Source organism: Bombus fervidus, chromosome 4, assembly GCF_041682495.2.
Source record: "Bombus fervidus isolate BK054 chromosome 4, iyBomFerv1, whole genome shotgun sequence".
Classification (NCBI taxonomy): Eukaryota; Metazoa; Arthropoda; class Insecta; order Hymenoptera; family Apidae; genus Bombus; species Bombus fervidus.
In genome coordinates, this window is record NC_091520.1 from 13,326,429 (window position 1) to 13,341,987 (window position 15,559).

General features: G+C 47.8%; 1 protein-coding gene and 1 long non-coding RNA gene across 10 annotated transcripts in view; one reads left to right on the forward strand and one right to left on the reverse strand.

Moving 5' to 3' along the window:
- Positions 1–15,559, forward strand: part of Lmpt (four and a half LIM domains protein limpet) — a 70,536-nt gene that overhangs the window by 42,716 nt on the left and 12,261 nt on the right. For 5 of the 9 annotated variants that reach the window (XM_072001264.1, XM_072001259.1, XM_072001265.1 and 2 more), the window contains 3 exons: positions 2,042–2,216; positions 2,729–2,962; positions 3,041–3,250. In XM_072001264.1, coding sequence (XP_071857365.1) covers positions 2,042–2,216; positions 2,729–2,962; positions 3,041–3,250 — 619 coding nt within the window. Of the gene's footprint in view, positions 1–2,041; positions 2,217–2,728; positions 2,963–3,040; positions 3,251–9,600; positions 11,242–14,010; positions 14,440–14,931; positions 15,183–15,559 lie in introns of those variants that run through there. The other 4 variants (XM_072001260.1, XM_072001261.1, XM_072001266.1 and 1 more) reach the window with 4 other exon arrangements.
- Positions 7,414–9,706, reverse strand: LOC139986176 (uncharacterized). The gene is made up of 2 exons (XR_011799590.1): positions 9,565–9,706; positions 7,414–9,498 (listed from the first exon to the last, which is right to left on the reverse strand). It is a non-coding gene; the product is annotated as an uncharacterized lncRNA (long non-coding RNA).

Sequence of the window (15,559 nt, forward strand, 5' to 3'; positions counted from 1 at the left end):
CGGGGCATGTTGCCTCCTAACCATTGTTGATCATACTCGAGCTTTGTAGCGAGCCACTTCGTCTAGTTCGCAACGAGATTTAACTGGAAGGAGACGTGTAATTGGTTAAACCAACGTGGGTGTTGTTTTCCACGAGTTCCATGCGAGGCACGATCGAGCTAAATTTAAAAACTTCCATTCGTACAAATCGAAAACGCGGTGTTTTTCATGGAAAATTTGCTTCTTTACGCGTACAACGAGCGGAATCGAATCGGTGTCAGCGGATATTCACGTGGGCAAAGGAAAACGAGCGTGTCGCTAGCGAACCACTTGAAACGGCTCTAGGACAGCGTGCCATGAATGCGAATGAATTATGGTCCACCATGCGAGTATTACGTTTCACGTTCGCAGAGTTAACGAGGCGTCAACGTTAATTTGCATCCACCCTGCAATGCCAGGACACATCCACGGCGCTCGTATAATATCGAGAGAACGTAACACGACGCGCGGGTGGATGTTTAACGTTATCGTCCCCTTGTCAACGAAAAAGGCGCGAGAAACGAGCCGTTCCGTAACAGCCGCGAGAACCCTTTATCGCTCAAGACCTCTTTGCCAACGAGCGGATTATGGTTCGTTGGCAAACAAAGCGTCTATTTCTCTGACATTATGGACGCGACATTATGAAAAGTGTTGCGCTGTGCCCCACGGGGATAATTCCTCAAAGGTTGCCGAGCTAAAAATCGTTGTTTCTCTGATTGTCAAGGGGAAAAGATAAGTTTCAGTATATCGCGGTCACGTAAGAACAGAACGATGCTTCGCCTTTTACGAATTCCCGGTCGCACTTTGAACGACCCGCGAAAGGAGCTCTCGATGGACTAGTTTAGCTTCGAGAATTTACGAACGGGATACGAAGAATCTTTTTCGTTCTCGATTGCTCGATCGACGAAAATAAGGTGTCAAGTTGCGTCGAGCGCGAATGTCTTCTCAGTCTCGAAATCGCGCTTCTATGAAACCCGATTTTACGGCGGCCCATTAATGCGTCCGCTGGCACTGTTAAATTTAACGAGCTCTCCTCTGCGTCGATCTTCGCCTATGCTTCGCCCGTTTCCACCGTTCGTCTGGTCCTATAAATCGAAATTCGTAGATTTGCGAGTAAATCGCCGCACCACCCGTCGCTTCCTCGTCTTATTTTTCCTCGTTTTTCCCCTGAATATAGCGCCGAATAAAGCTTCTTTTTGTTAGATTTATCTGAGAGCCCTTGTAGTCGTATTATCGAGGTCAAAGAAGAAAAGAGAGTGTTAGCGTCGCGTCGACCTTGTCGCTGATATATCCGGAAGGGTGCGGTAGAACGGCGATGAATGCCGGCAACAGGGCAAATGCATCCCCTTGATTATACGATTGACGTTCGATCCGACCATTAGCGTGTGATACGTGGGCGGTAGGAATTAGAGTCGCGACTTTTACGCAATCAACCTTTCCCCTGTTATTCCCGAATCGAATCGCAGATTGCTGCAGGCAAAGTTTTTCCAAACGTCTTTTTGTTTCTGATGATGGAATTAATATCGTAGTTTTCTACGCGCTAGGAAAAATCAGGTCGCGGCATCGAATGTTGTTAACGTTGACGAAACGAGCGTATCCCAGTTGCAAAGTTGGAACAACTTTAGATGAATTGAAAAAAAATAGGAAACGAGGACATCGTTGGAAAAAAATAACGCAGATGTTTGCATTGATTAGAGCATCGGCAGGAAGCGCTTCGCGTTAAAGCGCAATAAAACTGGATTCGATTAAAGGTTCTATCAGGACATGGAGACGTATCCGGAGTTAATGAAAGACTGAAGACAAATATTTAGCCTCCGTGGTATCCTCTCGGTTTAATAGATACGTACAGCTAAGGTATTGGTGTCCGCCCTACATACAACCACGGGGAAACTAAGGCAGTTTCCTAAACGGGAGAGAGACATTAATCTTCTTGCTCGATACCACGAGAAATTCCGAGTATATCATGAATGATGCATGACTTTGCAGAGTAACGAATCACTGACAGATTCTTTCTCCTTTTCAGAAAGAACTGCACCAGTTGCAAGTGTCCCCGAGAGGCGCACGATGTGTGCCACGAAGAATGGGTGTCGGTCAGGTCTCGTTTGGGCCTTAAAGGCGAAGAATCTTCGTGCCCGGTTGCTTTCGACCCCAGGGAGAAGGGCCTCGCCTGGGCTCCTCCTGGTCTACCAGCTCACAAGGTGGGTAATCGCGATCGTTTCCTCCGTGCTCGTTCCGAGCAACGTGATAATCGCTTCCTGCTCGATCCCGTTTAACCGCGCGCGTACCGTCTCGATTTGACGCAACCGCCGAGATTCAACAAACAATCGTAACACATGAAATTCTACAATTGTCGAGAGTTATCTGGTCGATTACGTCGAGAGGATACCATCTGCAGATGCAACCATCTCTCTAATAACGAGATACGGTAGTAATACGATCGCGAAAAACATTGCGTTACGCGTTCACGGTCGAGTAGCTCGTTTGCACGCGCTTGCAGTTTACAATATTTTCTAAAGCCCTCGTCGTAAATTATCAGGAGCTGGTCTTTATCATCGGCGGATGCTCTATCTTTCGCTCCTTCCGCTACCCAGTCGCGTTTACCATATCTTACGGGGCATTGGATAGACACGCGAGTTTTTGCAACGATCCGTCCTTGTTTCGTTAGAAATTACATCGGCGCTACATCACGCACGTTTCCCTTTTGTTACAGGTGGAAGAATACTTCTCCATGCTGCCGGAGATATCCGTACCCAGGCTAGGCACGCCTGGGGAACGATACAGGGACCGACAATTGGCGATTCAGCTACCTAAGCAGGACTTAGCCAGAGCTTATTGTCGCCATTTGAATCCGAAACATGCCAGCAGCGCCGACGATTTTATGGCGGCGAGGAACGAGATCGCGTTGGATATCGGAAGCGTACAGGAAGTACTCGAGAGAGATCTCGTAAGTGTCAACGCGAATATTATTATTCCATGCGATTCTATCGAAGTACGAAACTAAGAGTGTTTGATTCGTTTGTAGGATTGCGGCGCGTGTCACGCACCCCTGAAATACGGTAGCCTCGCCGTATCAGCGAGCAAGTTGGGTCTTTTGTATCATCCTGCTTGTTTCCGATGCACAGAGTGTAAGGAGCTTCTCGTTGATCTCGCTTACTGCGTACACGACGACACTCTGTTCTGCGAGAGGCATTACGCCGAACAGCTGAAACCCAGGTGCGCAGCTTGCGACGAGGTGAGTACGTTTATTTGCCGTTTGCTCGCAAATTTCGGTAATCGAAACTTCTACGACAATTTATGGCAACGTTCAAGTCGACGAAAGTGAGAATAAGCTGCGAATTGCTTAATGAAACGTGCCTAAACGTTTTCAATTTCCCGCTCGAATGAGGAAATAGTACCGGCCGTACCCGATCAGATAAACTTACCATGCGGCGCTAGTAAGATAGCCGTAACTCACTCCGTGACGAAACGTTCTTATCTACTGAAATCTCCTTTATCGACGGTAGAGGTTTGCTAACCTCGATCGTTGCTATCGATACGTAGAAACGAATGTCGATGCACGTTTCGAATTCTAACGCGGGAAATACTGAATCGTTCGCGCGGAATAAACGATAATTCATATTTTTTTAATTACTTTTCACGAAACCAACAATTTTTAACTGTTACTCTTTCAAGCGAATCCGATTCGTCGTCTCACACGCGGTCGATTTTTCCATTTACGGTTAAGATCCGGCGAAAAAACGAAAGATCGCGCGCGACTGTTTTGCGAAGGTACTTTGCATCGTTCCGCCGAGCGTTTTTATTGCATCGGTGGCATTGCTTTCGCATTAAGAAAACCTGAAATCTCACCGGTGACCCAAATGCGCACAGTCAGCTGTCAAGGTACGCGTAAATCGCGATTCGTGCCAAGCTCGGGCCTGTTTACCGCTCTTAAGCGTACGAGAACATCGTTTCCGAGCTTACGAACGATTTACCGTCGACATTGACGCGATCACCGGCGCAAATAAATTCTCATTGAGTAATATACAAGTTACCGTGCAATTTTATGCAATCGTCAAACGATTTATTCGGTTGTTCCAGAATCTTTCTCTCCCTTGTCTGGAAACTTTCGCTCTTCTCGCTGACAGATATCGAGCTCTCGCGACGGTTTAAACGTCGATCTTGGCTAATCGTAAACAGTCTGAGTGTTGTTAAAATATCCGCGGCATAATAATGCGAAGTGCAGCGCAATCGCGAGGCGTTGTCTCGCGCGTTGCGCCGGAACTGGGCCGCTTTCGGCTTTATTTAGATGGACGGAAATAGGAATCGTGTAGGATTGAAGCCGAACATCGTACAAGCATGCTCGTCACCGTGGCCACTGCGCAATGCGAATTATGTTGTAGAAACGCGAATTGGCCAAACCTACGATCTTTTTATCTCGATTCGTCGCTGACTAATAACTTTACTCACTCGTTTCGATGTCTGTATTAAACGTTACTCAAATATACGATCAATCGAGTACCGCGCGTTTCCATGTTTCTTCTTCTCAAAGAAATGACTGGGATAATCAAACAACTTGTCGATGTTTCATCTTTTTCTTTTTTATTAACTCAAACTACAGTGACAGTCCTAAACCGAAGCTTTTCAGGATCGAGAAACTTCGATGCGAATGAAAGATGGTTCCTCTGGAACGCGGCTAACTCGAGAAGCTACAAAGCTTCAGCTGCTACAATTTGTTACCACCTTTCTCGTTCGTGTAACACGTCCGAATTGGTTTTCTTCCAACCGGAAACCCTATTAATCGTACCTGCGGCCGGTCGGTAATCTATTTTGATTTCTTGTCGAAGCTCCCACCACGATCGTATAGTGTCCAGACACCGAGAACCGTTCCCGTCTTTTATTAGAGTCAGTCAATTGGAGGCGAACGAAAGGCCTAGCAAACCGCGAGAATAATCGACCAACCCGTTCTTCCCTCTTCGATCGAATCTAGTCGCGTTTCCCGTCCTCCTGATTCGCGCGAGTCACGTCGAGTCCGGCGTTCTCGGATCTTCGCGATCGTCTTTGATTTTTTCTGCAGCAGTAAAAGCGGTGGTCTCTAGTTTCGGTAAGTGAAACGAGTGACACTCAGCCACACACGAGCCACTACCCGCTGAGGACAACGTTCGATCCTCGAAAGACTCGTTTGATCGACGATCAATAGCCTTTCGTCGATCGACGATCAATACTCTTTCACTCTGTCTGACAATAAAATACAGAAACACCCAACGAACATTCGCATTGTTCCCTCCCAGTTCGTATTAGGGCGTACGGCCAACGTAATCGTAACCGGATCTCGATAGAATCTCGTAAGAAATTTCGACGAGAGCGTCGGCAATCTTGTGAATATTTCTGATAAAAAACACGCGACAGGTTTAGAAGCGAGTGACTCGAGCATCATCGACGATCATTTCGGAAGACGGTCTGAGCCTCCGACGGGAAACAAACGGCCTTTATAGAAAAGCGTGGCGTAACAGTGACGCAACAAGCCTTTATAGCGTCGCCGTCGTAAAATTCTACCGCGTTGTCTATTTCGGGAGCGTCGTGGTTCACGTACTACGCGTCTGCTGCGCAAAAATTGTCTCTCGCGCCTTCATTTGACCCGCGAGCGTGCATCTTCGAACGCTCGACCGTTCTAGCTCGCGCTAGCAACGCTACGGGTTAGCCTCTGATCGATCCGATATCCTTCTCGATCGTCGCAGCTAGAAAACGAAAGAACGTTCCGAATGGAAAAGCGAATAGCAAGACGCTTTGTATTTTAATGCAATTTGCGCTTTCAAGCGCATTTATTTATGATCTATCCATGACAAAATATATACTATTACGCGTTACTACTTTTAGATCCAAGTTTCGCTTCGGAGGATAAAAGTCTTTTTCGGAAGCAGTTAACGTTCGATGTTTCTTTAAAATTTCATCGAGCCAGCGCTTCGGAGTATTATAGCAGACGGAATCGATCGTTCGGACTAAAAGCCGCGTACGAGAGCAATTTCGAAAATAGCGCGACGCTGTTGCAACGCGAAGATGAATGACGCGAATTCAGGTCACCGGAGCCGCGTTCATTCGTCAAAAATACTTAAACGAAAACCGAGCAACTTGGGCGATAAGTCGTGGAAACAGAGAGCTGCACGACTAGCATTCTGTTTAGGTCTTTGCACTTGACCGCTTCCCTGCTGCTACAGCGTTCTTCGCGTATCGACCGGTTCCAAAATGAGCCGCGACGATCGATTTCGAGCCTCGGAGACAGTTAAAAGCAAAGTTTCCACGCAAGGAATCGTAAAAGATAAACACGATGGTCGATGCAGCGTCGAAGGTTGGCTATTCTCGGAGCGATTATCGAAAAAAATGTATGCATCAACCTATTTCGCGTAAACACGCGGGCGCCTGCGCGACCGACATTCCATATAATACGATGGCAAGCTAAGATCGCAGCTTTTGTATTTAGCATTTTGTTTCCCCACTGACAATACTCGGTTCTTTACTCGACTCGTCTAAGTTTCACGTAAGATCAGAATGAATTTCGATCCGAGCAACGATACAAAATCTTTGATCCAAAGATTATTCGAGAGGGTCACGAAAGCGTGAACGAGCCGCAAGCTGGAAACGTGCTCGTTGAGCAAAAGATTCCATGCACCTGACACAAGGTGGAACGAAGGGTCGTCCTAGGAACAGTGGGAACGGCTGCAAAGTTCTCAGCGGTCTAATTCGGTCGGCTCGCGAAATGACTTCGTAGAGATCCGGTGGCACGCTTTTCTTCGACCATGGCACACACGTTCGATCATCGACCGAAATAACATTGGCATTGTTCCGTTTCCCTCCAGAAGAACCGGCTTTCGTGGCAATCGGGTCGACTAATTTCGACCCTTCGCCACGACCGTGGAATGTCGCGCCTTCTACGGCCGCATTTTCAGATCGATCCACGTTCTTCCATTTCGAACGAACGTCGATTCGATTCTTCTGGCTGTTCCGCGGAACCAACCGTGTACGATTTCTAGTCGATCCATGAGCGGAAGGGGTCAAGGTCCAACCACGACTGTTTGCCAAACCAACGATTCATAAACGAGAAATTAATTCCATGGTTCGTGACTAGAAAACCGTAACCTTGCAAATCCAACCGGGGAAGGAAGTTTGGAACTATATCGTGAAAACAACGCGACGAGCTCAGTTTCGCTGGCAGAAACGTTTCGTGAATCAGAATATTAATCGTCGCGACCCACTATTGTCGCTACGTTGTTTCAAGACGTTCCTCGATGTAAATACACAAGGAAACTAGATAGGACGAGGAGGACGGAATTTTATTTTCGTCGATGATTTATTTACTCGTTCAAGTGCCAGGTGTGGACGAAATGAATCGACCATCGATCACACGGTCAGTCTTTCGCTCCATAGCAGCAGGAATCTCATGAGACGTCGAGATCTTCTTTCCGGCAGAGAGCGATAACCTTGCGCCTGCTTATCGTATCTTTGACGCTTTCCATTCAGAAGTCGTTCCACTCGATTAACTATACAAATTACACGAAAAATCCTGTCTAACGTTAGAAATAGATTCGATGAATTAAGTATCGAGAGAGGCAGAGGGCAAAGCTCTCGTTCGTTCCGTTGGATCCTCTTTTAGCTCCGGAAATAAAGATACTCATAATCCAAACAGCGCTCCTTCGATCATTGCGAAAGAAAAGCACACGGAATTGCTCCGTCCACTTCTTCGTATTTACACGACAGATCAAACGAACGTGACGCAGTCGTTTTGCATAACCAGCGGTGTTCTCTGTGCAGCAAACGTAATCGTAAATCAATTTACTCCACCGGATCGTGTTCGATAAATCGAGCTATGGAAACTGACGCCATCGTGACGCGCGTGTTTACGCGTCATACGCTATCGTGATACGCAATTCGAAACTTTATCGCGTTTTTTCTCCTAGCCTATCGATTTCTATCATCTTATTGTATACGTCGGTACGATCGGACGAAAAGCATACAAGCAAAGGTAAACGATTTTTAAGAAACAATCGGACAGTGTTGCGGTACGGCGCAAATATAGATCATCGAGAGTTCGATAAGCTGGACGCTGGGTGTTTCGATATCTGTTTGGACGTGCGCCAGAGAGACGTACCGCGCGCAAAACGTGTATCGAAGATCGGCTCGACTCGTTGATTCGTAACCGATGAGGTAACCGAAATAAAGTCGTCCGAGTAACGCCAGAAATTCGGCCGCGCATCTCGGCCACGTAAACAAGCCGGAATTTCCACGCCGGAGCTCCGTCGAGTTCGAACGAACATAGAGAAAGAGACAGAGAGAGAGAGAGAGAAAGAGAGAGAGAGAGAGCAACGATGAATGGGATTGGATTAATTGATCGACGTAACGGATCAAAGGTCGTGCCGCAATTGAACTTGAATCCTGGAAACTTTCTCTCGCTCGAAAGTTTCGCGACGAAAGATGAGACGATGTAAACGAAAAGAACGGCGACTAGAGCTCGCACTGATCGTGCTAGTTGCTGTATGATCGATTTTAAAGATGCGCTTGGACGCGAATCAAGTTGCAAGCGGCGAATCGTTCGTTTTTGCGAAACGATCGCGACCGAAGGTGCCAAACTCTCGTTCTCTCGTCGCGACGTCGTACAGATATCGAAACGACGCCCCCGCGCCAACGTTTCCGAACACGACGAGGAACGATGGTTAACGGATTGGCTCATTAGAGCTCGGCATCGATCGCAATTAATCGCGCGACCGATGATCGGACGTCGCACGCGGCGACTGCCAAATCGGGCTCCGTTAATTATCTCGAGCAAGTGATCGATCGCGACGCGTACGCTGCATTAAGGACAGAGATTCGCGTCCAGGGACATTCGAGCTAACTTTAGCCTTAGCCACGGTTTGCTCCTCAAGTCGAACGTTACGTCGACATAACGAGCCGAACGGCCACTAGTTTACCCCGGGTCCGAACGGTTTGCCCACGGAAAATAAAACAGTTCTCTGGCCGCCATCCGGCCGCATGGATAAGCCGATAATCGCGTGATCACCGCCTCCTCGAGTACGTGCCGCTCGGTCAGGGCCCGCGACGCCTTTCAGCCTGCAAAACGGGCTACGCCACCGTTGTGGACCAGTGGGTGCGCGTGGGTGGTGGGTGCCCCCCCTAGGAAGTCGTTTTAACTTCTCGTCTCGTCTCTTTCCTCTCTTTCGTCCCCCGGGTGTGTGACGTCAGCCCAGAGGATTACCCGAGTGACACCAAGAGTTCGGTCGAGATCCCGAGGATATCTTATGGATGTAGCACGCACACCACCGAGATTCCCTTCGCCCTCCGAGATCGAGGAATTGCAGTATATGTTTCCGAGAGGACTTCTCTTGTAGATCATCCTGGAGCGGTCCCTTCTATGCTCCCGAAGAGCGACGAGCTCGCAGAAAAGAACGATAGGATGAAGCACCGCCAACTGTATGGGTATTTGACGTGTCGAGTTCGTGACGTAACATAGTCTATCTGTAAAGTGATTCGCGTAGAAAAATATCGTTTCTTCATGATAATACGATAGAAGACCGCTCTTACCGTTTTTCATCGGAAAATCCAAGAACGCTTTTCGAGATGGGCTTAATGATGTCGATACTGATCGGATGCGTCGGCATGTTGGAGCTGCTCGCCTGCCTCCGTCACGTCACCGACGGCGTCGTGATCAGGATCAATCAACCAGCCACACCGTGTCTCTCGTATCACGAGCCGAACGATACTATGAGCACTCATGACTCCATCTGCAGCTTCAGTCACTCGACCGACGTGAATTTGCCTCGTGGCGCCAAGCACAAATTGGAGAATCTCCACGAGTATAGTTTACGAATCAGAACCGAACTACGATCCCTGGACAAGAACTTTGACTACAGCGCGTTGTCGGAATGCAGCACCAGAGATTTCCTGTTACCCTCCAGGGTAAGCCCGGACTCCAGGCTCAGTCCAGATTTCGAGTATCTGGTACAAGCGAGCGATTCTCGAGAGGATCAAGCGGAAGCGGAGAACGATCACAGGGATCTATACGAACGAGATATTTACGAAGATGCGGCTGAAAACTGGCGAATGGAAAGTAGTTCGAGGGACCGACCATTGTCCGTGATAACCGCGGAACCGGAGAAATACGTCAGAATACCGACGCCGATTCCTTTCAACGTGGACGATCCGTTGTCCAGTTCCGGAGCTTCGAGCGACGTGGGTACGTCGTTCGACAACGATTCCGGAAACGAAGCGCCCACAATGAGATCCTTCGAATCGATTCCAATGATCAAACGATACAAGAGTCCTTCGGAAGGCGGATCCTCGATAGACGAGTCCGATTGCAACGAGCGAAGGAAATATCCCAGGAAACCGATCAGAAAGTCTCGCTCCAAGTCTCCCGAACCTTCGAAGAGCTTCGAAAATTTCCGAGAAACCGAAATATCGATTCTTTCCGAGAAGCCGAACGCGGCCGAACATCAAGTTGAATCGGTAAGAATACCGAGTCAGAGGAAGAAGATCAAGTCCTCCGGCACGATCACGAGGAAGCCCACGAGGTTGAAATCGAAGGACGCACAGGTGAGCAGAAGCGCCGAGAATTTAACGCCGAGAAAGTCGAAGAGGCACCGAGATCCAGAGAGACGGAAGTCGGATATCTCCGTTCAGACCATCGACAGCTACCAGAGAGACGAATGGACCAACACGTCGCCCCCAAACAGTCCCACGATGTCCAGGTCGGAGAGTCGGAGGAGCGTGTCCGTCCAGGTGCAGACCAGTTTCGAGGAGGAACTACCGAGCTTGGAAGCTTCGACGGAACTGGAGGGCTCGGTTCTTGGTCTGTCCGAGAGCAGAAGAGATCTCACGTCTCGGGATCATTTTGGCAGAAGGACCTTTAAGAATAGAAGATTCGGATCCGGTTCCAGGGACAAGGCCGACGACGTCGACGGCGCTCGAGATAACTTCTCGATGACTAATGCAACTTCATCCGTTGAGAGATCCAAGGATGAGGCGCGTCTGCTGAAAATATCCAGCTTCGAAGAGGCGGACGATGAGGATTATCAGAGAATCCGGAACATCCTAACAGACTCCGACTCGAAAGAGTTCAACGAGAAGAAGAGGAGAAAGGGATCTAGGTCCGTGTCCTCGTTCGAAGACGAAGATTATTGGGACGCGGAGGATGTGAGTGCAGCAACTGGACGGATACAGTACTCGATACCGGATCCCGATCGAAACAAAGCTTTCTGGGTAATGACGCTATCAATGAAGCTCCTCCCGTCTCTCTCCGAGTACACTCGTTAGTTACACCCAATTCATTCAACACTCTTTAGACAGTAAAATACAGTTGAAAACGACCATACACACTTTCCCCGCTGTATGTATGATTTTACTCGACTCAATGTCGCTGTCACCCACTCAATTATCGAGAAATTTGAAGAACTTGAGATTTCGGAAAATCCAAAAGATCGATAGAAGCACTCATCGTCAAATAACAGTCGATGTTAATCCTACGAATATTTATTTTCGAAGAAATTACTAATTGCTGACTGTTAGAAATCTAATATACCAAAAGCTGTAAAGAAAAAACAGAGAAATTAATTTCCAACCCCACTAGGGGGGATTTGAACTCGAGACAATTTGATAGGAGTCGCGTTATCGAATATTCTTCACTAACACTGACCATCTAATCACCGTCATCGTACTTGCTTCGTGTAACACTCGGCAATCGCGATATTTTTTAAACTCTGCGTATTAACCACGATTACAGTTATAAAATAGATCAACCTGGTCGTTAAATAGTTAAGAAGGTGCGTGTACAAACGAGATCGCGCGAAACAACGACGATATACTCACAAATCACGGTGACTCGTGTTTTCACCGATGGTACCGAATTCTTGCTCGTTATTTGTCAAATAGCCGACCTGGAATAGCGGCGACGAAGTCGTAAAACTAATGGCGAATCGCTTTTGGCCGCGAGACAACGGCGGTGTGCGAAATTACTAGCCGACTGGTATCAGATTTATTCTACGTGAAATAAAAAACAAATGCCACCTGGTTCCAACATGAAACGATAGAAAATTTGCCACTGACGCGACGCGACGATTGCATAATATCCCTCAGCCTCGACTCTGGCCGAGGCCACTGGCGATCTTGGACCCGCTATTGTTATCCCCAAAATCTTGGAATCTTACGTTGTAGAGGGAAAAAAATTGTAAGGAGACGGGGTGAGAAAACGCGATCCCAATTTCGTACGAAATACTCACAGTTCTCTGGCACGTTCATTGGTGCCGTGTGCCTCGCGTGGGGTCTCCCAAAATATCAATCTCGTACTCGCCTGCAAATAATATACCTATACATCGCACTCGTGTTTCGTCGTTTACCTCAGACGCGACACTTTCTCAGGGCTTCCCTTTACCAACGTTTATGGGATTTACGGAGACACTAACTTTTACCTGGTCGTCCTGGAATCCTCCTGGTTGGTGCTTTAACAGAATTAAGATTGAAAATGTACATCATGGAAATGTATTAAACGGACATCAGCGATCTATCGCTGATCGTCGAACGTCTACGATCACCATAGACGTTTTCAAACCGATCGCTGGTACACCAGAAGCTCATCGCCAAAAGAATCCTCGTGATATTCCACTATTTTGGTCGACCCGATTTTTCAGCCGCGTTATATTTTTAATCGTCCCTCTTCCGGACCCCTCGTGGCCGATATTATGTTACCGCCCGCCACGATTCTCAATCCGCGTAGGCGATCACATCCTCCTGTGACGGGCGATTTTCATTTTCCAGCTATTTATAAAACGGCCGGCGTTCCTGAAATATCTGTATGATGGAATGGCGATTTACCGTGAAACCGTGAAATCGAGACCACCGCCTAAATCTACCATGGCCGTGTTCCCGTAATTCTCTCTCATGGTTACGATTTCCAAACCGGACCAGAATACGCGAATCACTGGTCGAGTTTGATAATCACGGCTGAAAGAGGTATCGGTGACTATGAGAATGCGGAACGTGGGTGGGCCACACGAATTGGTGATGTGCGGAACATTCCGATCCAATTACACCGTGGACTTCTTCTTTATTTTTCCGGCCAGTTCTATTTTTCGCGTAGTTTCATCCCGCGTCAACCAGGAACCACCTGTTTGGCACGTGATCAACTTGTCGATGTTTCAAGAAACGATCGTGAATGATCGATGACGCTTTCGTACCTTTCCTATGAATCTCTATAGATCGCAATAGTTTACAAATGGCTTTATCGATAAGAGTTTTTCCGCGTCGATCCTATCTCTAACCTAGATCGGAAAGTTTTTGGAAAAATCTTTACTCCAATTCCATCGTTCGTGAAGCAACGATCCGATTCGTTGATCGTCGATTACTTAGTTGCGTTTCATCGACGAAATTATCTACCACGCTACCACTGCTCCCAATTCCGAGACTTATCGAACGAATTCGATCGCAAACAGAAAGCAACGTATAATTTCATTTAATTTGATCTATCGAATGAGTTAGTATATAGAGCGATACTCAACGATCGTCCTGCTGATTATTCACAAATCGAATCGTCTGTATTTCTCTCGTCTCGTCGAGAGCGGCCAGACAGAGGAGACAACGTTAAAGTGTCCAGAAATATCGCAATCGAGAAAAGATAAATAAAAATGAAGAAAAAGGGAAAAATTTCAAGGAATCGGACCGGCGTTACGGCGAACCTGTAACCTGTCGCGATCGACCGCTAACGAGTCGAATGGCAACGAGTAAAGAGGGGGACAACGGAGTCAAAGAGAGAAAGAGGGGTGTCGTGGAGAAGTTGCACCCGGCACACTGCATCGAGAATCTCGACGAGGAGGAGGTAACGGAGGAAAAGAAGGAGTAGAAGGTTAGGGAAGATGAAGAGGGAAGAGAAGAGAGCGAAAAGGAGGATGGGGGAAGAGGGTGGCGGACGCGCGCGGCGAGTTTCTGGAGTCGTCGGGACGCCGAAAATAGCGTCCCGATATGATGATGCCCGGAGCGCGACGATCCTAGATTTCAGTCAGTTCGCAAGCTCGAAAGCTGCTGGCTACACACGGAACACTCCGACTACGCTCCGGTTTTACATTTTCATAGAGGCGCCAATCAGCCTTCTTCGTTTCCGAAGCTCCAAGCGTTCGTCTTTCTTTTCGTCTCTTCTCCTGGACTACACGTCCGGTTCCCGGTTCTTCTCCTCGTTTCCTCGTGAGACGACATTCGAGAGTATTCTCGCGACCGAGATTGTTAAACGCGCGAAACAAGCTTCAACGAGTAGCACACGATGGCGGAAGTAGACGGTGTAGTGTTCACGACCACCGAGCGCAAGATTCGCAAAGTGAAGAAGACGACGAAGCGCAGGGAGAGCCACGATCAGAACGCCGAGGTCACGATCACCGAGGTCGACAGCACGCAGAATCACCACGCCATCGAAGAGTATGTGCTGGCTGCAGATCTAACTCGGATCGGCCCGAACACGTTTTCGACGATCCCCTTTTTCTCAGCCACGAGCTTTCCGTTTGCGATCGCAAACCTCGCGAAACGAGATCTTGGCCGTCACCCGTGAACCCGCGCGATTTTCCAACTCGATCGTTGTCACGTGAAATTTTTGCCTTTTTCGTCGTTGATCCAAGTTTCAGCATGGATGGTGAAAGACAAACGCGAATCTCGATATTCGCGGGAAACGAGAAAAGTCGATGATCCATTTCGGCAACGGACGAAAGCAAGCTCTTTGGTCGCGAGCTGTATTTGCTTTCCGGCTCGACCTACTTTACCTCGATAGCGAAATTTCATGGTTACGTTTGCCGCGGTCGGTTCGTCGATTCGTCGCCTCCTCCCCTTCCACTGGTTGTTTTCTCCTTACCGTTCCAAAGTAACGAGCTACTAAAATAACGAACTACATAGGAACGAGCTCCGATAGTAACGAGAGTTCGAAAGATTTGGTAATGTTTTCAAAACACGTTCACTTTGAGAAATTTCCGGGTAACTGGCCAGCTTCTCGTGCCGAGGGGCGCTCTTCTCTCATAGGAGTAGAGGTTCGCGACGCGAGATCCTCTCGATCGACGATCGAGAGCGCCGCGTAATTCGTACGATACATTTTATGCATTTTCTTTACGCCACGATTATATGTTCCCGTACAAAAAATACTCAGCCAGCACATACAACAGCACTCAACCAAGGTACATATAACCAGCAAATCTATCGCAACACCGTCGCAGATACGCTAGACACTGCAGCACCGAGCAATGAAAGAGAGAGATTGCGAGGAACTTTTGCGGTTCGGTCGGTGGGAAATTTCGTCGGACGAAAAAACGAGAGAAAACGATGCTGTGAGAAGAGCGTATCTGGAATTTATGTCGTCGTACATGCCACGAGATTTATCGTGAAAAGAAAAACAAAGTTGTCGCGTATAAATTAGACAGAGCCAAAACTATCTCTCGAATATTTCGCGTTGCCAAAAATTGTCGTGGAAAAAGTACGTCGCTTTTAAAGCGACATTTTCCTTGTTCCATGGAATCGTTCGATTGCCTTAACGTATTAAGGGGATCGGGTCTAA